Raw genomic sequence first — 20814 nt, 5'->3', positions numbered from 1 at the left:
AGGACAAGGCTTCAATGCAACAACATAAAAGGGAAAATCTTTATTAGTGAACAACAATAAAAATATATAAAAATATACTGAGAAGCATCCCAGAATGGATACAAGAAAGCACGCCAGGTAATACGTCCTAACATACATGAACTAAATATCCAATATACAGTATAAGAGACCCAGAAATGTAGTAAACAGTACTAGACAGAAGTAGCTATCAAATAATAATGGTGTAACTGACAAGTAACCTGTAGAAGTGTCAGGGGTCACAGAAGCTAAGTCATAAACCGTGATAAACACATATAAATAGTACAAACTAAGTGGAAGCTAATGTGACCAAACAGAGGACATGACATTACCTGGCGTGCACCCCGACGCGCGTTTCAATCGCAGCAGGTCACGGTTTATGATTTAGCTTCTGTGAGCCCTGTCATTACTACAGGTTACTTGTCAGTTACATAAGGGCTCTGCACCATTATTATTTGATAGCTACTTCTGTCTAGTACTGTTTACTACATTTCTGGGTCTCTTATACTGTATATTGGATATTTAGTTCATGTATCTTAGGACGTATTACCTGGCGTGCTTTCTTGTATCCATTTTGAGATGCTTCTCAGTATATTTTTATTGTTGTTCACTAATAAAGATAACTTATAGGAAGTATTGCTTCTGGGTGGTGCCAGATACCAGAGGATACCTTCAGTGGTCTAGTCCAGTCCATGCCCCTACAGATGTTAATACTGGAGTGTACACATATACACAGTGCATACGATACATATATCATACATGTATAATATCTTGCATTGTGCTCTCGCTGGATATCACAGAGCTGGCTGGTGATACGGAGGTGGCCATCTCTGCGGCCCCCTGTAATAGGTGAGGGTGGGGGCTGTTGATGTAACAATACTTGAAAGCTCCTATTCTTTGAGGCCAATTTAAACAGAGCGAATTGTTGAAAGATTAAAAACCACAGTCTGCTAATTACCCGGCGTCTCATCTCTTATTCAGGCCGTGAATCACGTTCCATCACCATTAGCTGCAGCCCATGAATTCTGGTCTAATTAGTAGGGCTGGAGATGAAGCGGCGCTCGGACCTGGCACCCTGCGCCCGTCAGCCCCCGACGAGATGTCATTAAACAATCTTAAATTATTTATGAAAATTACTTTGCCCAAATTGTAATTATTTCCTCTCTGTGTGAATGCTGGTGCGAAACGGCGGAAGGAATGAAGCAGGCAGGTAGGTAGTCGCCCGGGTCACAAGGTTTAATGGGGGGGGGGGAGGAAAACATCTGCAGCGCCAGCGAGACAGGTAGGTGATCAATGCCCATAAAAACACAAGGGTAAGGACAAAGAACAGCTGGCAGGACCCCCTCCCCTCCCCCATGGACGTCTGCTGTAAAATCAAGAACCGTTCCTTGCAGGAAAATTAAAAAAAAAACAAAAAAAAAAAAAACAAGTTTATATTTTTTTAATACATATTTATTTCAAGCCAATAAATCTGCAGGCAGCGACAGCTCACCTCATGTAATAATATAGATCTGTATTTATCTCATAACTGATTCCCAACACCGCCCGCTGCCTTATGTACAAGGGGAGGGGGGGGGGGACACACAAAAAAATTTATAGAAAATCTAAAATCAGGTCTGAGCTTTGTAGAGGGGGTTCTGTACGGACCAGAGGCAGCGCAAAATGGGAATATCTGGTAGGTTAAAAAGTGATTTCTTGTAAAGTGATGGAAGTAAAACAAAGGGGGTACACATTTTGGTGATAGGTACATAACAGGTTAAAAAAAAAAAAATGTATAGACTCACAGGAAATGAGAACTGAGCCAGTGATCACCTGACTAACCCACTTCCTGTGTAACTTTATTTTTGCATTCTTTTTTTATCCATCAACTTTTTCTCTGCTGCAGTGCCCCCCGCAGGAGAGCCGCAGTATTACATAAACTGTGAGGATTTGTATAGAACCGACTGAGGCCATGACCATTACACATATGAGTCGCAGCTTAAGATCTCCACCTGCCTTCAGCGAATGAAAAACCCATTCCCCATTATTCTAGTATCACACGATAAAAATGGTTTCCATTCTCTGACAGCAAACTGTGGTCTTGGAAACACTTAAAGGGTTAGGATAAAGGGAAAAGACTGCGATTTGCTGATATAGCAGTGCAAGTGTCACTATGGGGGTCACTGGTATAAAGGTGTGCTGCAGCCAGCAGGGGGCAGTGTAAACTGGTGCAGATCAACCATGCAGCTAATGCAGGAGCGTTAAAGAAAGCAAAGCAGAGCTGTAAGTCAGCGCTTCTCCCATACAGATGTCTGGAAGCCTCCATGCATGTGGTCTGTGGTGATCTCCTGGATCTACCGGGGATACCGCTTAGAGGCAGCTTTTTGGAGAAAAATAGATCATTTCTAATATTTTACAGAAAAAAAAATTATGAGACCAGGTACTCCTCATGAGGTTAGGAATGTGGAAGTGAACGATTAATTCAGAAACCTAAAATAAAGAAGGGGAAGAAATAAAAGGCGCCTTGCCACGTACCCTGATAGCAGACGTGTACCTGCATGAACCCATCTGGTACATAAAGGCAATGGTGCTCGCTGCAGAGTCCTCCACACCGCCCCCTCTACAGACAGCCGGGCTGAAGTCCATTTTTATTCATTTATAAAAGATATTCATTTCCTGGAGGACCAGACTCTTCCGATCCTCCGTCCCCCTCCCCCCACTCCATCATCACGTGTGCGGTTGAAAATCCTTCAAATGTCCCAGATGTGTGTGGGATCGGCTGGATAAAGCTTTTTTATTTGCTGAAGTTGGCAAAGTTTGCAAAGGCATCTTGTTTGGGTGGCATTCCTCCTGGGGCTAATCCCATAGGCATTCCCATGGTGGCGGGCATACCCATCATCCCCTGGTTCATCATTGGAGGGATTCCGGCCATGCCCACAGTGCCAGTCATCATGTTAGGGATGCCCATAGCTGCTGGCATGGGACCAGGCATAACAGGGCTGGTTTGAGGTCGGATGGACATCATGCCTGGGGATCCACTGATGTTCATATTTGCAAAGCTCTGTGGCATCATCCCCATAGGCTGCATATCTAAGGAAGAAGAAATTATCAGAATACAAAGCCTGTAAATAATGGAAAGCCTTCATAGTGTTCCTGAGGTTGTAATAACATGGCCGATTTCTTCCACAAATGGCGCCACACCTGTCTCTAGGTAGTGCATGGAACGGACTCGATCACGGTTCCATGGGATCCTGTTACCGCTGAGAGGCAGCAGTGGAAAATCCCTCAAAAGGTCAAGGTCTAGACCTCGGACCAGGATGTGGCACATTTGGGTGTGAACATTTAACAGGTAGTAAGCCCCCCCCCCCCCCCTCCAGGGCCCTGGCCAGCGGTACCAGGTCCTGCTCCCACCATCGAGGGTCCTTAAACCTTCCCCTATCCTGGTGGATGTGATTTGTGTGGTATAGAAGTCACTTACTTTGTTGCTGCATCATGGCGTTTAGAGAAGGTTGTGATGGTTTACAGGGCTGCATGCCGGGCAGGAGACTGTCCAGGGAGATGTTGACGCTGGGGTCGGACCAGGTGGATGGGAGGGATTTTCCTGGAACCTTCATGTCTGTCCCATGGGCTGGCAGGGTGTTTTGCTTCTGGAGGTTCTGCAGGGGCTGAGAAAAAATATATATGTTGTATTTAATATTGCATAAAAATGTAATGCCCGGCTACCCAGAGGAGCTTTCCCCTCCATTACCTGAGACCTGGACATGGGCAGCGTCACCCCCACAGAACTAGAGCTCATCATAGACAGGTTCATGCTCTGGGATGTGCTCATGGTGGCGTGTGCACCCCCCATGAGGTCAAAGAGGTCTGTTGTGTTGGAGGCAGCGGGGGTGGGTTGCGGATGGGAAGCAGCAAATAAGTCGGTACTTTGTTGTGAAACTGCAAACAGATCATTTGTCGGTACAGGTGGCGCCGTTGTAGGCTGACTGAAGGCACCCCAGTCTCCAAAATCCCCATTACCAGTTGCTGTGGAGCCTGGAAAGTAAAATGAAAACTTAGTTTTCAAGGTTACATCTCATATGTCCTGAAAGTAAATGCGCAGCTTAAACTTTTCCAAATAAAATATCTCTGCATACATATATTACACTGCATCTCTGGATTTACATCCTGTATTATACTCCAGAGCTGCACTCGCTGTTCTGCTGGTGCAGTCACTGTGTACATACATGACATAATAATAATGATGATTATTTATATAGTGCCTACAGATTACGCAGCGCTGCACAGATCCTGCCAAATTAGTCCCAGTCCCCCTGGGGCTCAAAATCTAATCAATCTACCAGTATGTTTTGCAGTGTGGGAGGAAACCGGAGGACACCCATGCAAACACGGAGAGAACATAAAAACTCTGCAGATGTTGACCTGGGTGGGACCTGAACTCAGGACCCCATGAAATTACTTATCCTGTACTGATCCTGAGTTACATCCTGTATTATACTCCAGAGCTGCACTCACTATTCTGCTGCTGGTGCAGTCACTGTGTATATACATGACATTACTAATCCTGTACTGATCCTGAGTTACATCCTGTATTATCGAGTAGCATCCTGTATCCAGAGCTGCACTCACTATTCTGCTGGTGGGATCCCTGTTTATACACGACATATCCTGTATTGATCAAGTGATATTAGTAGGTGATCACCGTCTTATCCTCAGTTATCTAATGTACATGTCCTTACCTGGTGTTGCAGGGAAGATGGAGGACTGAGCAGCGGAAGAATTAAAATCTGCAAAACCACCAAATGGATCTGACGTGGAGCCTAGATCAAAAAAAATAAAAGGAGTAAAAGACAAGACAACAAATGGGTTACACACTCCTTGCGCACCCGCTCACTGATCTGAGCTGGACCTCCACCTATCTGATAGTGAGGACCTATTTTATGGATATTTTTTATCAGGATTTTTAGCCTCAAGTTTTCACTTTGGTAAAAACAAATAACAAAAGAGGATATAAAATGGTAAAGTGAGCAGAATCCTTGAACCATCCCCTCACATAACATATAGTAAGTGGAGCGGTGCTGCTTGGGTCCGTTCTCGACATGTCTACTCTGTGACCGTCCTCTCAGCACAGCTGGCAAGGCAGGTGGTGCCATAACATCTGCCCGGCACTCAAAGATCCCTAAAGACCATTTTTGATGCCTGGCACGATGCCCGTGCTGCCACAACTCTACAAGAAACTCTAACCATCTGGCACGACCAACAGGACAGAACATTAAAAAAAAAATAAAATGTTCTGCTTGGGAAATTGCTGGGAGGCCAAATACTCAGGCACAAAGAGGAATTTAACAAAGATGTAGGCAAATAAGCTTCATCATCTCAGGACAACACAAGAACTATGGAGAGAATACAGACCCCAAAAGGAGAAGGGCATTGCCCCTGGCTGTTCTCCTTGGTGATGAGGGTCTTATTGGTCATCTTCAGGCTACAGCGCTAGAGGGGTTGGACTAACTATTTTTCTCACCGATCAATCCTGTGGGTAGGGGATGACTGCTCGGACCCGCAGCAATACTGAGAAGGGGGATCCCAATTCTCACTTACTGATTAAGCGACCGGTTGCCCATCCATACTGCCACTAATCAATAGTATAGGAGAGTCAACACAGCGCTTGGGTATTTCCGACCCTCCCATACTACTGAATGGAGTGGCACAGTACGCATGCTCGTCCTGTAGCTACTACGTGAGAACAGGATCCCTCAAGTTCTCTGGATTGCCATCTCGTTATAACTTAAAATAGTTGGATCAACCCCCTTTAACATGCATGCTCAAGGAGAGAGGCGCAAAGATTGTCTGCAGACCACTCTGGCGCAGGCTTACCCCCCCTATGAGGAAAGGAGTAGGCATGCTGAAAACCAACATGTCTGATCCCTTCTTCATGCAAAAGCTGCTTTAGGGATAGTCCCATACACATAGGGTCACTGACTAATCATCAGCACATGACTTCACCATTATCTGCTCATTTCTACAGGTTTATTACCGGACTTTGATTCTGCTTCAAATAGATCCACCAGATCATTAGAAGACTTCTTGCCCATCTCACCAGAAGGAGCCTGGAACAGAAACGTATGACATATCACAGCACAGAACACGATAGATGAATTTTGTGGACAGCTATAATATATTTATTATTATTATATCATAGATGGCACATACCTTGTGTGCAGCCGGGTGACTGGCAGATGAGGTGAGCTCTGGACCATCCTGGTCTCCGGTGTAGTGTGCAGCTGCGCCAAGGTCGATTTTGGATGGGTTCCCTGTACGCTTGGAGCGAGTGGTGGTGGTCTCAGTGGCCTGAGTGATATGGATGTGTTTGGTGGTGACCGTCTCCTCCTCATCTTTGAATTCTCCTTTTACTCTGTTATTTTTCTTCTCCTCTTCACTGTCACTAGAGGATGCAGGGTAGGAGGAGGTGGGAAATAAGGCATCATAAATCAACTGCATGAACATCTGCTTGAATGGAAGTATTCCTGTGATTGGATGTTGAAATATCGGTTTTGAGCGCAGACACATTTCGGCAACAGGTGTCTAGTTGTACCTGTGTACATGAGGGCGCTGCGTGGGGTAGGGCAGTAGCAAAATGAATATTAAAAAAAAAAAAAAAAAAAAAAAAAAAATTGGTGTGCATATAAGAATGGAGAATAGTAGTAGACAATTGAGAAGCAGCACTCCGGTATTTCCAATGAAAAAAAGGGTTTTATTTCACCATCATAGTGCGACGTTTCGCCAATTCGATCAAGGCATTAAAAACCCTTTTTTTCATTGGAAATATCGGAGTGCTGCTTCTCAATTGTCTACTACTATATATTGGGGTCACTGTCGGACCTCTTAAGAAGACCTGCACCCGAATATTTACATATACACGGTGTCGCTCAAAATACCCTGTTTGGACTACTAAGAATGGAGAATATATGTTTTTATTGTAAATTACTAATTTTTGACTTCAAGTACTAATAGAGTATAAAGTATAGTATAGGGTAGAAGTATAGGGAATAATGGATAATTGAATATGTATTGTTCCATGCCATCTTGTCATATGTATGGTGGAAAAAAATTTGCATTGGAAGCTGGCAAAACATGTAGTCTGATCCTGAAATTTAGGTCTAAATACATGTGTGCTTGGAAGTTACTCCAGCCCAATATACCTGAATTGCATTTCAAAATGCAATTTAGGTGCAATGTGTGAACTTCCTTTCGTGTATTCTTAGTGGCGCAAGTTTCTGTGTATTTCCAGATCACCATGACTGCAACAAGTCCCGAAAAAATTTAAAAAAAAATTAAATTTAGCAGCGCTAGATTTTTGGTGGCTAAAAGTCATGGGCACAACATCATTGGGGTTGTAATGTGACTCCATTTACTTACACTAGGGGAAAGGGCACAGGGTGACAACACAATCTACAGTGGAAGCCAATGTAGCCAAAGCCTTAGAGAGCGTCCTATAGAACATATATTAACAGCATCAGCCTTTGTTTAGCATCAGACTATAGAAAGGGATGATTCTGGTCGCAGACAGCATAAAGATGGCTTCTAAATGGGGAGTACAAATGGGCATCTCTGGTATGGACAGGTTGCCACATCTCTCCGGAAGGCAATAAACTCTCTCAGGTGCCACCTATGTAGTGGTCATTGGGCAGCCATTTCTCATGCCACCTATGATGCCCAAGATCCAGTTCCCAGAAGGCTGGAGATCGCTCACCTGCCCCTTTCCGGAGAGTCTTCTCGGTCTTTCCTCCTGAACTTGTTGATGGTGTCGTCTATAGTGCTGCCGATCTTATCGCTGATCTCCCCTAACTTATCGCTGAATGGGAATCCTGTCTTACTTTTATCCCAGTCCTCGTCCCATTTAGATCTAGGTTCTGTGTCATATCGGTCACCTGTAGGACATTCAGCACAGACAGGTTAAACAAAAAACCCAATCATGCATGTTGAGGGATAATAGGATATTTGGCACCAGTGATGATTATTTCACCATCCATACACAAGACAGATCAGCGGTAGCGGCATGGAGCCTACACAAGTGACACTGCTGGTACACAGGGAGTAGCAGGACATCCTTGGGTTGTATCTGGCATTGCAGCTTTGCTCCATCAAAGTGAATAGGTCTAGGCTGCAATACCGTATACAGCCTTTAGGTGTAGCACCGGACTTTTTGGATAAAAGCAGCAAGTTTTTTCTTTTTTAAAGTAAATACTTGTTTTCTCCATCAATCTTGTATTCCTCTGTTATTTCTTCAAGAATGGTTAGAATAAATTTACAATTGGAGGCTACCATTTACCTTTGCTAAATAGTGTGATACAGCCAGGAATGTGTAGGGACATACCCCAAATTCTAACATCCATCTATAAAACGATTACAAATTTATAAAGCCAAATTTAGAGAGGAATAATAGAGACAACACTCTGCAGAATTGTTACATTAGCAATGGAGATTTAGTTTGATACAAAGTTGCAAATTCTCTTTATAGTCAAAGATATGAAAGATAAAATTCTGCCTGCAGCCAACACTAGAGGGAGCTCAGGTGCTTACTGAATACATTTTTAAAGTAGATGCACCTAGGCTCTCTCTAGTGTTGGCTGCAGGCAACTATGAAGTTATGATTGGTGATCAGTCAAGACCTGTGCAAATCATTCCCGAGACCACCAGGTTCACAGGACTTCTGTCCTCAGTGGTCTGAAACTTATCACCTCGGAGAGATTTTGGTTGCGGAAGAAAGAATAGAGAGGTACAGATGCAGGGACCAGTGCCTGTGCTGCACAGACAGTGGGAAAAGCATGGAAACAGCAGAGCTACATAGCGGAATATCGAGGGGCATACTGCACTGAAGGCCTGGGGTGCAAAATAGGATATGACTGCTATTTTTTTACATTCGATTTGAGATTGAGGGTGTGACACTTCAATGTGATAATTTCTAGGTTTGAGAGATAAGCAGGTCGGAAAACTATGTGCCCAAAAGGTTTATGACTACAAGGATGAAAGACTGCATGCAAATAAGCTTGAGGGGCTCCAGGCTCCATAGGTGTTCAAGGAGCCTGGAGCACCTCAGGCTCATTTGCATACAGTCTTTTATCCTCGTGGTAGATGTCCTTTAAGCTAAGCCACAGGTATTGTGGCCCTGTCTCATGCACAATAAAAAATTAGAAGTAACCTGCTAGAAGCTCCACATAATTAAACAAGTCTTGTGGCTATGTACATCACAGAGCATTATGCCCCCTTTCCACCCAAAAGGTTTCCCTCCGGCCTTTGATAGTAATCCTACTCATTAGATGGACCACCCTGGAATAGCAGCCGCTGCTTTACTGCACTCAGTGTCTGTACTCATTATCCTCTATACAAGGTCACTAAGGACAATATAACTTTATATGCAACTTGTATTTTATTACTGGAGTGGGATTTCACCACATTTATCAGTGGTGTAGTCCAGGGGGCTTGCCATTATTAACCCCCTAAAAAGCCAGTTTAGTTTAGCATCTGACTAATTCTCAGAATTGGTCCACTGTACTTTGTGAGATCAACCTGACTAGTACCTGTCTGCACCCATTATAGATCATGACTATAGAAAGCAACACTACTTGGGGTATTATGGACCAATCCAAAAGGGAAAGATGTTGCTCTTTCACTGCAGTATGCCCACACAATGCCAAGCTATAATCACTGTGATTCCCGCTACCTATTGCTATTTGTGCAGCACACGCACCGTACTCACTGTATCTGAACCCCCCGGCACTTTCTGAGGACACTCCGACATATTTATCCTTGTTCTTCTTGGCTTTCTTTCTCTCCTCCCGAAGGCGGTCGTCGTCCTGGACAAACTCTACCATCTCTTTCACCTTCTGTCGGATGTTGATGCCTTGGTCTTTGCCGTTTTCATCTGGAAATGTAATTATTTCAGGTATGTGACTATTAAGAAGTGTAACTTCTACAATATAAACAGTATTATGAATCATTACATGTTTATTATAAGGGATTCTTCCATGACGGATACTGACCACATGGTACGTGATCTCCCCATCCATCTCATAGGCTTTGAATGGAGTGGATGTGAAAATGAGGACCCCCACTATAATTAGATTATACGAGACTTGGAGCTACTCTTTGCGGATGGTAGTGATGCCAGTGATCAGACCGTCTGGCATATTCAAGCTTTACATTGTACATTGCATTGATATCCAACACGGTGTAAGATCTAATGGTGTTGAAGATTGTTCTTTCAACAACCAGCTCTCATTGGCGGCCCGATACAGCCGAGGGGTAACTGCACATGTTACGTATTACCTGCGGTTTTTTGGCTGGCTTTTGATGCTTGTAAGATTCTGCAACACGTGCAGATATCCTTGGGCTCACACATGAAGAAAATATTCTGCTGAAGACCCTGTGGATACATCAGGAATTTTTCCCCAACACGCCGAATTGCAGAAAAATCTGCAAACCTAAATAAATAATTGTAAAACGCACATTTTTTCCTCCCTGTATTATCCCGCAGTGTGGCGCCACACATGATCTGAGAGCTGAACGAACATCAAAAGCGTCCAAATCAGACATCTCTTACCCAATATTACTCTACAGTCCCGAGTTACAATTATCAGAATCAAACGCTCCCTCTAACACCTTGAATTAACCTCTCAATCAGTAAAAAACTTACTTCTACATTAATTTTTTTTTTTTTTTTAAAAACCATGTATATTTAATATTCCTGGACTCGCCTCCTCCTCATTACTACAACCTCACTCCTGTCCCCATTAAAGCTCAGGCGTGATCGCGCACAAAGAGCCAATTTCTAGCAAATTAACACGTTTTACCGGGCAGACAACACACGGCGCGTTTCGGCATTCTCCTAATTGCAGATAACCTGGCTGTGAAGGAGGCAGCCACTTCTTGAGTGGAGTCGCATGATACACCGTCTGCCGCCGCCTCCTCCGCCACTATAACCCCCCTCCCACATTTATTAGATTTTAATGCATTCAAAACACACCCCGGCTTTCCTTTGCACTGTAAATATTGCTCGGCGCGGGCTGGAGGGATAGTGAGTTAGAATAAACCCAGCTTCAAACAGCGGCACTCGTGTGTTGGAGGGCCGACCTTTTTCCCGGTGTATAATTAAAGCGCTGCCTTTTCTTCCTGCCACCACAGGGGACCAGCCTCTGGTGCATATTTTAATATAAACCCGGGCCGCTCGTGTTGTGCTGCTTGTGTTGTTATTAGGTTTCTCCTCTCGGCAAAAGTTCTTCTCCTCGCTAATTAATACTCTAGGGCCCGGTGTCTTGGAATGTGTTCTTCACACAGCCTGCAGCCGCTCGGGCCCAATTAGGCCTCTGCAGCCTGTGAAGACGTTCGGGTGAGTGACAAGTCCGACAACCGCTTTAATTTGCTCCCTCCCAAGGTTTTTTTTTGTGCTTCTTGCTAATACTCACCTACAAAGTGGTAATTTTCTAAGGATCGCAAGTCATAAATGTGCTCCCTGCCGCTTGTGACGACCCGCTCCGATCCGTTCCGTATGAGATACGCCAGCAGCAGCAAGGACTGGAAGGGAGAAGAGAGATGTGGAAATTAGTCACTGCTCAGTGAAGCTGGCGGCCCCGGTGCTGATGTATGAGTGATCTGTAACCCTTTGTCTGCCAGGAATCTAATGAGGTGACGCAAGAGATTAATGAAATGTCAGCTTAAATTGGGGACCAAAGACATGATAAATATAGGACGGCATCAAATGAATTTAGTAGATATTAGGAAATATGACAATTGGAAATATTTTACTTCAAACCAATCCACAGGATGCAAAATATCAAACTGATGGGTGGGGGTCCGATCACAAGAACGGTCCAGGGGTCCCATTCTCACAAACTGATGGAGCTGCAGGTCAAACTTGCGTTGCTCTGTAAATTCCGACCCTCCTATATACTAGTGAATGGAGCGGCAGGACACACACTCGTTCTGTGGCTTCACCCATTAGCGAGATCAGGGGCTCCATTCTCTGGATTGTTGGGAGGCTTTTCTTTTCTTCGTAACGGGGAGGGGGGGGGGGGGGGGTCCTGCAGTCAGACCCTCAGCGATCAGATTGTTATCTTTTATCCTGTGGATAGGGGATAAAACTGCTGCTCAACCCACTAGAAAGAAACCCCCATTTTGCAGGTTGCAGGGGATCAGTTGTAATGATCGCTCAGGGTCCCAGCAACTGAACCCTCAGTGATCAGATCGTCGTTGCATTAAATGTAAACTTGTTACAACCCCTTTAAAATGGACACCCCAACTCTCTTGAAATATACTATCTTTCTGTATTAATTCCCAATTGAACAATCACCGGGTCAACAGAAACATTTGTCGTGCTGTTCCTTTATTTCTCCTGGAAAATTTACCAAAACATTGACAGCTGGGTGTTGTCACGCCATTAGTCAAATAGGTGTGTCCTGGCACTAGCCGCATTATTTACATGACAGATTGGACACCACCAGATCCAGTATCACTTGACCCCTCCCCCCCCCCCCCCCAAAAAAAAAAAACTGGAGAATAACTTGGCTGAATTTTAATGAAGCGCTGAAGTTCACAAGCCACCTAAACGCACTGGAGGCAGAAACGTTGTAAAGTGAACCCTGAAATGAAGAACAGAACCGGACCACTCGCTTGGAACCAATTATAAAAAGAGAATTAGCTTCAACCGACTATTCAGGAGTTAGAAGTTAGATGGATCCGAGGGTGCGGGCAGCATAACGATGGATATGAATATTACTTGTTCGGCTGATATTCTCCCTCCTATACACATCCTAGTGGGGTACAGCTGAGAGTGCATGTGTAACGCCTGTAACTGCATATCAGCCACATTTTCTTCTATACAGGGATGGGCAGCAATACCAGACATGGCCTACGGACCACAGTGGTGCTGAACATGACAAATAAAGGTTGTCTCCATTCTGTTCTCTTATCACCATCTACTCTCCTCATCCTCAGACAAAGCTTTTATAGATAAAGCTCTCTTTACTTTTCTAGAGATTTCACTTGTCCAAAGAGGAGAGAGGGGAAAAAAAAAAAGCAGAGCGGGTAATTGCACATTCTGCGGGATTCGGAGGAGTTAAGCATATGGGACCAGAGACACGAAAGCTATTAAATGTGAATTATGGAGCGGGTCATGCTTCCAATTGACTCTTCTACCAAATGGAAGTGCACATGACCGGAGACAAGTGTGGGGGATCGCAGGCAGAGCCATGTGCTCAATTGTGCTTAATAATCAACATACAGATGGGATGAAAAATGGCTCCATCCTCGCAGATGGCAAAAAGTATTTAAGCCCTCTCACGGGCGCAGGAGAGGTCGGCAGCGAGACGCCGATACAGAGGTCACCATAAGGAATGTCATGGACATGGAAAGTCATATTTTATTTGGTTTTCCATATGCAAGTAATTTAATAAGTCTCCCCCTCCAATAACAGATCTCCTGCCATCGTAAACACCCAGGATGGGGGTCGGAGTAACGGAGCCCATACAGTACGGGAATTCTAGAGGGAAAAAGAGGGAATTCTAGAAAGGACTTTTCATAACGTACCTGAAGGGGGCGAGTAGTATAACGAGGTAAAACGGTAAAATCTTGTGACTGATGGCTGATTCTTCACTACAGGGTCACTAGATATAACCTACATACAAGAATAACCTACAGGGCAGTTTAGAGGGGGAGCTGCCATCTTTTTTCACACTTATGTATGAATGAACTGCACTAGTCTGAGGCTAGTTATTAAGGAGATAGATATATACCTGGACTAGGTAGCTACAGAAGTCTAGCCTAAAGAGGCCGATAACAAGGGACTAAATAAAAAATCTCCTTCAACTACATGACTGCTTATTAAATAAAGACAAATAAGAACTGATGCACAATGACGACAAGTAAAGTTATCAAGATAAAAGTCAGTCCCCGTCACTTCTCGTCTCCACGATTGTGATTATTGAAAAGGAGATTTAGTTGCAGAAGAGAAGAAGGGAAAATAAAAAACCACACTAGTAATAAAAGGCGAGGATCCTGGACGAGCCCGGCAGCTAATCCTCTGAAGAGAGCGGGATGTATAACTAGCGCGTATGTGGAGGCATTAAATATTAACGGCTACAGCTCTCTGGGGAGCGCAGGGAGAGAGCGTGCTGTGCACCCTGCAGGCTGCCATCCCCAACCTCCTGCTTCTCCGTCACCTTCAGCACCGCATCATCTGCCGGGGAACATACATCAAACTGCAGAGCATGTGTGGGTATTATATTCACCAACGCAGAAATATTTAATATGTACACACGCACAGAGGGGATGTCAATGGTGCTGCTCACATAATGCACAGCGGCTCTCCATCCCAGATATACATCATGCTAGGGGGGTTGTATACTGCAACTAGAAAGTGAGCGCTGAGGCCATCAATAGGATCAATACTGGCTTGTGGGATTAGAGAGCAATCGCCAACTAGGAAGATTAAAGGAGCACTAAGCAGAAAATACAAGGTGTATATGGATTTACGACAGACAGGAGCTTGGAAATACTGAGTAGATTTCAGGTAAACATTTATTCAGGTTCATTATTTTTTTTCCTAGAAGCAACTTCCTTTAACCAGAACATTGCAGATTATTATGTCTGTAATGGACTGAAAGCCAAAACAGATGATGTTGTGGTTCATGAAGGATGGGCCTTCATAGTGATATAGAATGCAAGGAATGTCATCCACTGGACTCAATGTGTGCTCAACAGTGGGATCCATTGGACTCAATTTAAATTTAAATTAAATCAAAAGAAAAAGTGAGTGAGGCGGGCCAGGGTGGGAACGTCCTGCCCAGCCAATTTTACCATAACTTTCACCAAAGAAGCTGACGAGGATTATAGGTGAAGTCTACACCAATCTCAATTCCGATGCACGAGTGCTGTGCTGGAATTACTAAGACTGGAGCACAAAGACCAAGTAATACAACGGCCCCAAAGTGTGCAGGACGGTGTGATCTACGGATCTCAATGGGCCCATGTATTACTGCCTCCAGTTGAATGACTGTATGTATCACTTCAACTGTAATTGGTTCTGGCCAAACTTGATTGTGTGCCATCACATCCCCATGTTCTCCCTTTACAGGATGTCAGTACATGGGAAAATAATTCCTTTAGCACAACAAACTGAAACCCTGACAGATACAGAACAATACTGCAAGAAAAATATTATGTTACAAAGGGGACAATTGACTGATGAATAAACCTGGTGAGGAATATGCTGGGTGCTATGGAGTGCAGAAATATATTTATGCTATTAAAAAGTCCAATTAGTTGATCAATGCGGATCTGGCTCAGAAATCCTAGGCGTTCTATTAGTATCACAGAGAGAACTTCTATTGCTTCATAGTACTATATGGTGACAAACTAAAGAAAGACCTGGATGAGTGCCTACACATAAGGACATCCTATAACAGGGCATGGAGAGGTTTGGTCTCGGATAATCACATGCTCTCACAAGATACTGATGACAGTATATGAGGTTTGATATTTTTAAAAATTAAGAAAACTAAAAATTTGAAAGAAAAAAAACAAAAACAAAAACATTTTGTATGGTCTAATAATTTACTGTACAATCTTACAAAGCAAATTAAGAGATGACTACCAGTGACGGGCAACATCTGACCAGTCACACCTGGTGTAGTTTTAGGAAGCCTTTGACTATTGAAAAATAAGTTTTATGCGTCATATAAAATGGCTACCATCAAACACGCACATCAGGTTTGACCTTATTGGTTGCCATGAGAAGCGCACACCAGCTGTGCCATTTGCTGATATATGAGGCGTCCTATGGGCGCTTTTTGTGCCGCTTACCTTGTAAACTCTCCGCCAGTTCTTCTTATTATCTTTCAGCATTCTCGTCCACAACATATTCATCAGCTCGGGGAACTGCTCGTACATGAATGTAGCCCTAAAACACATAAGCGCAGTGTGAAGAAGCCAGTTGACTTACTAGCTGCACTTTCTTCCCTCTCCTCTAGATGGCAGGAGAGGGCTTGCATACGAGGCCTATACACTGCAATGCTGCGCTGTGACCGGCTTGTGTGTTATGGGTTATAATCTCTAAATGTTATCCCTGATCCATTCGCTGTATATGGGACTGAAAAAAAGCTGAGCCACTCGCTGGGGGTCTCAGCAGGGGGACTCTTCGTAATCAATTTATTATCAATGGACACTAGTAAAAGCGGGAATTGGCCAAAGCAGAGAACCCTCTTCAATGGCGAAACCCAAATGTTCTGAACTTCTAAGAGAAAATACAATCACGGATTTCCCCGGACGCATGGGCATGAATTCTAGACATCAGGGGAAATTGCTGCTGTGTAATCTGATCTTTCCTACTGAGTACAGGGGATCACAAGGAAAGTATTGACAGACGCAGCAGGGGGACCATAATGGATGTACCGCCACTACACTATATGTGCATAGGACATGTAACCGCATAGGAAGCAAAGGCTTTGATGTCACTACATAAATGAGATGCGTGTGAGAAGGAACAGTCATTAAGTGACTTGTCTTCTGTACTCCATAAAACATATTCAGGTATAAGGAGATAAGGGCGAGGACCTATTGGATTAGGAACAGACTGATAGATCCCAAATCTAATAATAATGCTATAATAGGAATGGGGACTTTAAAAAGAAAACCAATAAAGCATTGCAGAGTCAAATGACTGCAGTCAAGCTAGGAGACTGCCTGCATCTTGGGGTGTGCTCACACATTCAGTTTTTCAGATGCAGTTTTTAAAGCCAAAAGCAAGTGAGGGTTATAATGGGAGAGAACATGTCACAGAGAAGCTGCTCCTTCTCTTTTTACACTCCACTCCTGGTTTGGACATCAAAATCTGAAAAACTGAACGCGTGAACACACCCTCAGCTTGCCTGTAGGCAAATCTGGCCAAAATGGACCTGCTCCTAATGCACCCACAGGCTGATCGCATTTCCTTCCACAGATAATTATATATTTTTATTGCATCCTCAGTTTGGGGCCACAAAGTGTCTCTCTATAGGGAACCCTGCGGCTCCAGTTTGGGGCTCTCCTGTTCCCAAAGGACTAGAAGCATTGGGGACAAAGTGCTGACATTCCTTTAATTCAGCAAGTGACAACAGAGTCAATCCCCAGCCTTGGCAGTCATGTCTGAATGAACGCCACTTGGCCACTGAGGCCAGAGTTGGGCTCAGAAGTCATGAGCAAATTGAACATGCCAACAGAACCTGAGGAACTGGAGATTGGGAGCCGCCACACACATACATATATACATACATAATACAGACAGGTTCCATAGGTTTGTTCTCAAGTTGAATTTGCATATTTTATAATTGTAGTTTTTTGGCCGTGTGACAATTGGGTAATTTTTTTTGTACAGTAAAATTTTTTTGCTGTAATGGGATCAAGCATTATCAATAAAGCTTCATTACAGACACCTTAAAGCTGATTATTGCAATATAAATAAAATATATATTTTTCTTTAAATCCACTACTTGTGTAGTTTGGTGTATTCTGTTAGCTAGGCCTCTGGCACGGCCTACGAGTGTGTTCAAATGTGGCCCAAAGGGGCGGGGCTTGTCCTGATCTTCATTTCTGGTGAAACCAATGTGATCGGCAACAAGCACCCAGCGGTTTCCATTGTGTACATGCAAAACAATGGGTGCTTGCTACCGATTACATACAGATGTGATTAGTAAGTGCATTGCAACCGCCACGTGTGAATGCATCCTCATAAAAATGCACTACATGCAGCCCAGAAGCACCAGCACCCCATCATCTCTGCTGCTGGTTGCCAGTAGGAGACAGAGAGCTTTCTCTCTCTGCACCCACTTAGACACGACAGTCAATATTTAACCCCTGTACTAATACTTTTTCGATCACCGGTAAAACCTTCTGCAAACTTCTTCTCATGCACTGCCGTAGAAACCTGATGCATCAGAACTACTTTAAAAACTAGATTAGGTGGTTGTTAAGTGATTAACAAAGAAAATGAAAAATGGATTCAGGAAGTGTATGGTGAAAAAAATGCTATAACCTAAGATTACACAATGTGTAGCCTTTATTTGCAGAAGATGTAATACCCTTTTAATTGTACTTTAACATCAGGACACGCAAGGACATCTAAGCACTATTGTGATGAGAACATGTCATTTATCCGGATTATGAATAATATGTAGCTATCAAATAAGGACCGACTACTTGAAAAGTGCTGAGCGCACTACAGACAAAGTGGTGTGGACACTCCATGGCTGGAGGGCATCAGGATCATTCCAAGCTGTCAAACTAAAGAGGAGATGCATTTCTATTCTGTGCACAGACCAAGGGGGCGAAGAAAGTTTTCTGCTTCTGCCCTCCATCTCCAGAAGAAGTTGTAGCTAGTGAAGAATTGTCTCTTCTCCCGGGAAATCAGCCATCACTTACTTGGCTATCTCTCCCATGAGCTGCCCAGAAGGTCCCCAGGGGTCATCGTTGGTCGCCTCACGAACCTTAGACTCGATCTCTGAATAATTCATCACCACGTTGGTGCTGCAAAAAAAAAAAGGGGAGAAAACACCGGTGATTAGCATTAGTCCTGAGCCGCACACAGAGACTTAATAATGACACCGCTGGGCTCCTTAATGAGCTGCCTCTACAGCGCGGGGACGGGCCGATACCCTGAGGACACCTTACAATACATTTAACTTAGCGGAGAGGAGGCTTTTTTTTTCGCCTCCGCCTATTCCATTAGGATCTTGAATACAAATGAGACCTGGGATCACATCACCCTTGGAAATAAACCAGCGTAAACGGCTTGTGGTCAAAATAAAAACGATCAGACTGAGAATGTAGAGGTTCAGGCTAGCGGGATGCCTGCGGGAGATGGAGACTCTTACCGGCAAGGACTGCTAGAAAGTAATGAACACAAGACGAGTGGCCAAGTATCATTACCATCATTAGCAGACAGTGTGTGTCCATGTCTAAAGTATAGCCCTATGTGAAAAGCCCATTCCTGACGGAGGATTTGCTAGTGAGCATAATCTGTGATCGCCAACTGAGTATATATAATATATGCACAGCGGCCACTGCAGGAGAAGGGTGGAATTACATGGCATTCCACAAAAATAATGTTTTACTTGTAATGTAGAGTCTGGAGCAAGTCTCTGCATTGGTCAAGAGAGGCAGAACACAAGTTATGACACTATCACTGAAGTCCATAAAAACTAGTCGAGCCCAGTCTAAAGGGTCTTACGGCTCTTAACCATTCATGACATGTACATTGTTGGTCATTAATCGTTAACAGCTCAACCAATGACAGTGATCACACAGTCTAGGGCCAAATATCCCCATTTACTGACATCATCTATTCACATAATGGGAAGTCACACATTCATGTTTAATCTCCAGGGGCTGACCAAGTCCTATAGACTTTGATTGTAGGGGATGAACTTTGATTGTAGGGGAGGAACAGGTTACTCCATTGAAATGGGGTCCTCGAGACCACCCTTGATCTCCTATGGTTCTCATTACCCCATGTCTAATTTGCATTGGCCGCCATAATAGCTGCCCCCCAGCCTTCCCAAAAACAAATGTAAGGAATTTCAATCACGCTGGCGAAAAAAAAAAAAAACGACAGTCCGATTCTAATAGATTCGCCTAGCTTGTGATTTTCGGTTCAATCAGTGCCTAAGATCGGCCAGCGGACATGGAGTTAAGGAAACCGAACTGTATGTGGCTTTAATCCAAAGCAATTAAATCCAAAACACATCTTGGAAGGAGGGGACCCCGGGCTTTCTCTTCCTTTCCCATGTAAAGCTCAGACCTCATTCTGTGCCATACCCAGGGTCCCGGTGACCTCAGTGCAAGCAAGGAATTTACGTCCAGATGTGGAGGACATGTTGGGGGGAGGCGGAGGACCTTGTTAGCATAAAACCTTGTGTGATTGATATGGACGTGATATTGGAGGATACACGGCTAAGTTAAAGGGAGGCGCTCCCCGCGTGAGTTAGTCAGGGCCTCTCGGTAGGAAATCATGAAGAAATTTTTGGGGGGTTAGGAAGGAGCAGGCTGCGGTGGCAGATCCTTGGCATCTCTTCAGCTTCATGTCTCAAGGCATTAGGTTTATGTGACAGGAAATAAATCAAATGGAGAACTGTAAAAAAAATTATATATATAGTAAGGGGGTGGGTGTACGGCGAACAAGTGGGCTCCTGAGCATATGGATTCTGACCCTGTTCTGGGAGAGTAGTAAACCCTCCACACTGTGGGAGACCCACAAAACTGACAAGGCTTTTCTGTATGTAAGCACATTCGGTGTATGAACCTGCCTCGCGGGAGACCTGACTGCAGGAAGATAAATTATTAGCAATACACCGAGCTTCATTACACTGGGCCACATCCGCTTCATATATCAGTATATAACCCAAGCATGTCACCAGCATTACAGCATATCCCAGCCAGAGCCGTCACCGAGCCCAGCGCAAGGATACACAAACCTGATCCGCCATCATGTATAACAGAACCTGTATCCAGGCAGATGTAACGTCACCGGCCTACATTACAATAACACAGATATAGGTTTATTAGAGCAATAAAGTGTATAGGGTTGATGAAAACAGAACAACTAGACTTAAAGCCCATAGCAACCAATCACAGGAGAGTTTTCAGTTTATCAAAGCATGTTAACCAATAAAAACTAAGCTCGAGCCAATAGTAACCAATCACAGAACAACTTTCAGTTTACCACAGCAGTTTAACCAATGAAAACTAAGCTCTCGCCGACAGAGGCCAACCAGAGCACAGCTTTCCCATTTACCA

The 20814-nt window shown here is 44.0% G+C and overlaps 1 protein-coding gene across 3 annotated transcripts in view; it reads right to left on the bottom strand.

The window, feature by feature from the left end:
* Positions 1–1444: 1444 nt before the first annotated feature.
* CLINT1 (clathrin interactor 1) overlaps positions 1445–20814 on the bottom strand; it is a 38745-nt gene continuing 19375 nt past the window's right edge. Inside the window, exons 1-12 of one of the 3 annotated variants that reach the window (XM_072145488.1) lie at positions 20493–20511; positions 18442–18546; positions 15850–15946; positions 11457–11565; positions 9743–9916; positions 7745–7922; positions 6205–6436; positions 6029–6101; positions 4734–4814; positions 3746–4029; positions 3476–3662; positions 1445–3087 (exon numbers count right to left, since the gene is read on the bottom strand). In XM_072145488.1, coding sequence (XP_072001589.1) covers positions 2792–3087; positions 3476–3662; positions 3746–4029; positions 4734–4814; positions 6029–6101; positions 6205–6436; positions 7745–7922; positions 9743–9916; positions 11457–11565; positions 15850–15946; positions 18442–18533 — 1803 coding nt within the window. In that variant the 5' untranslated portion in view covers positions 18534–18546; positions 20493–20511 and the 3' untranslated portion in view covers positions 1445–2791. Of the gene's footprint in view, positions 3088–3475; positions 3663–3745; positions 4030–4733; positions 4815–6028; positions 6102–6204; positions 6437–7744; positions 7923–9742; positions 9917–11456; positions 11566–15849; positions 15947–18441; positions 18547–20492; positions 20512–20814 lie in introns of those variants that run through there. The other 2 variants (XM_072145486.1, XM_072145487.1) reach the window with 2 other exon arrangements.

This window comes from Engystomops pustulosus, chromosome 4 (genome assembly GCF_040894005.1).
Source record: "Engystomops pustulosus chromosome 4, aEngPut4.maternal, whole genome shotgun sequence".
Lineage (NCBI taxonomy): Eukaryota > Metazoa > Chordata > Amphibia > Anura > Leptodactylidae > Engystomops > Engystomops pustulosus.
Note: the sequence above shows the minus strand (reverse complement) of the source record. Positions and strands in the feature narration are given on the sequence as shown.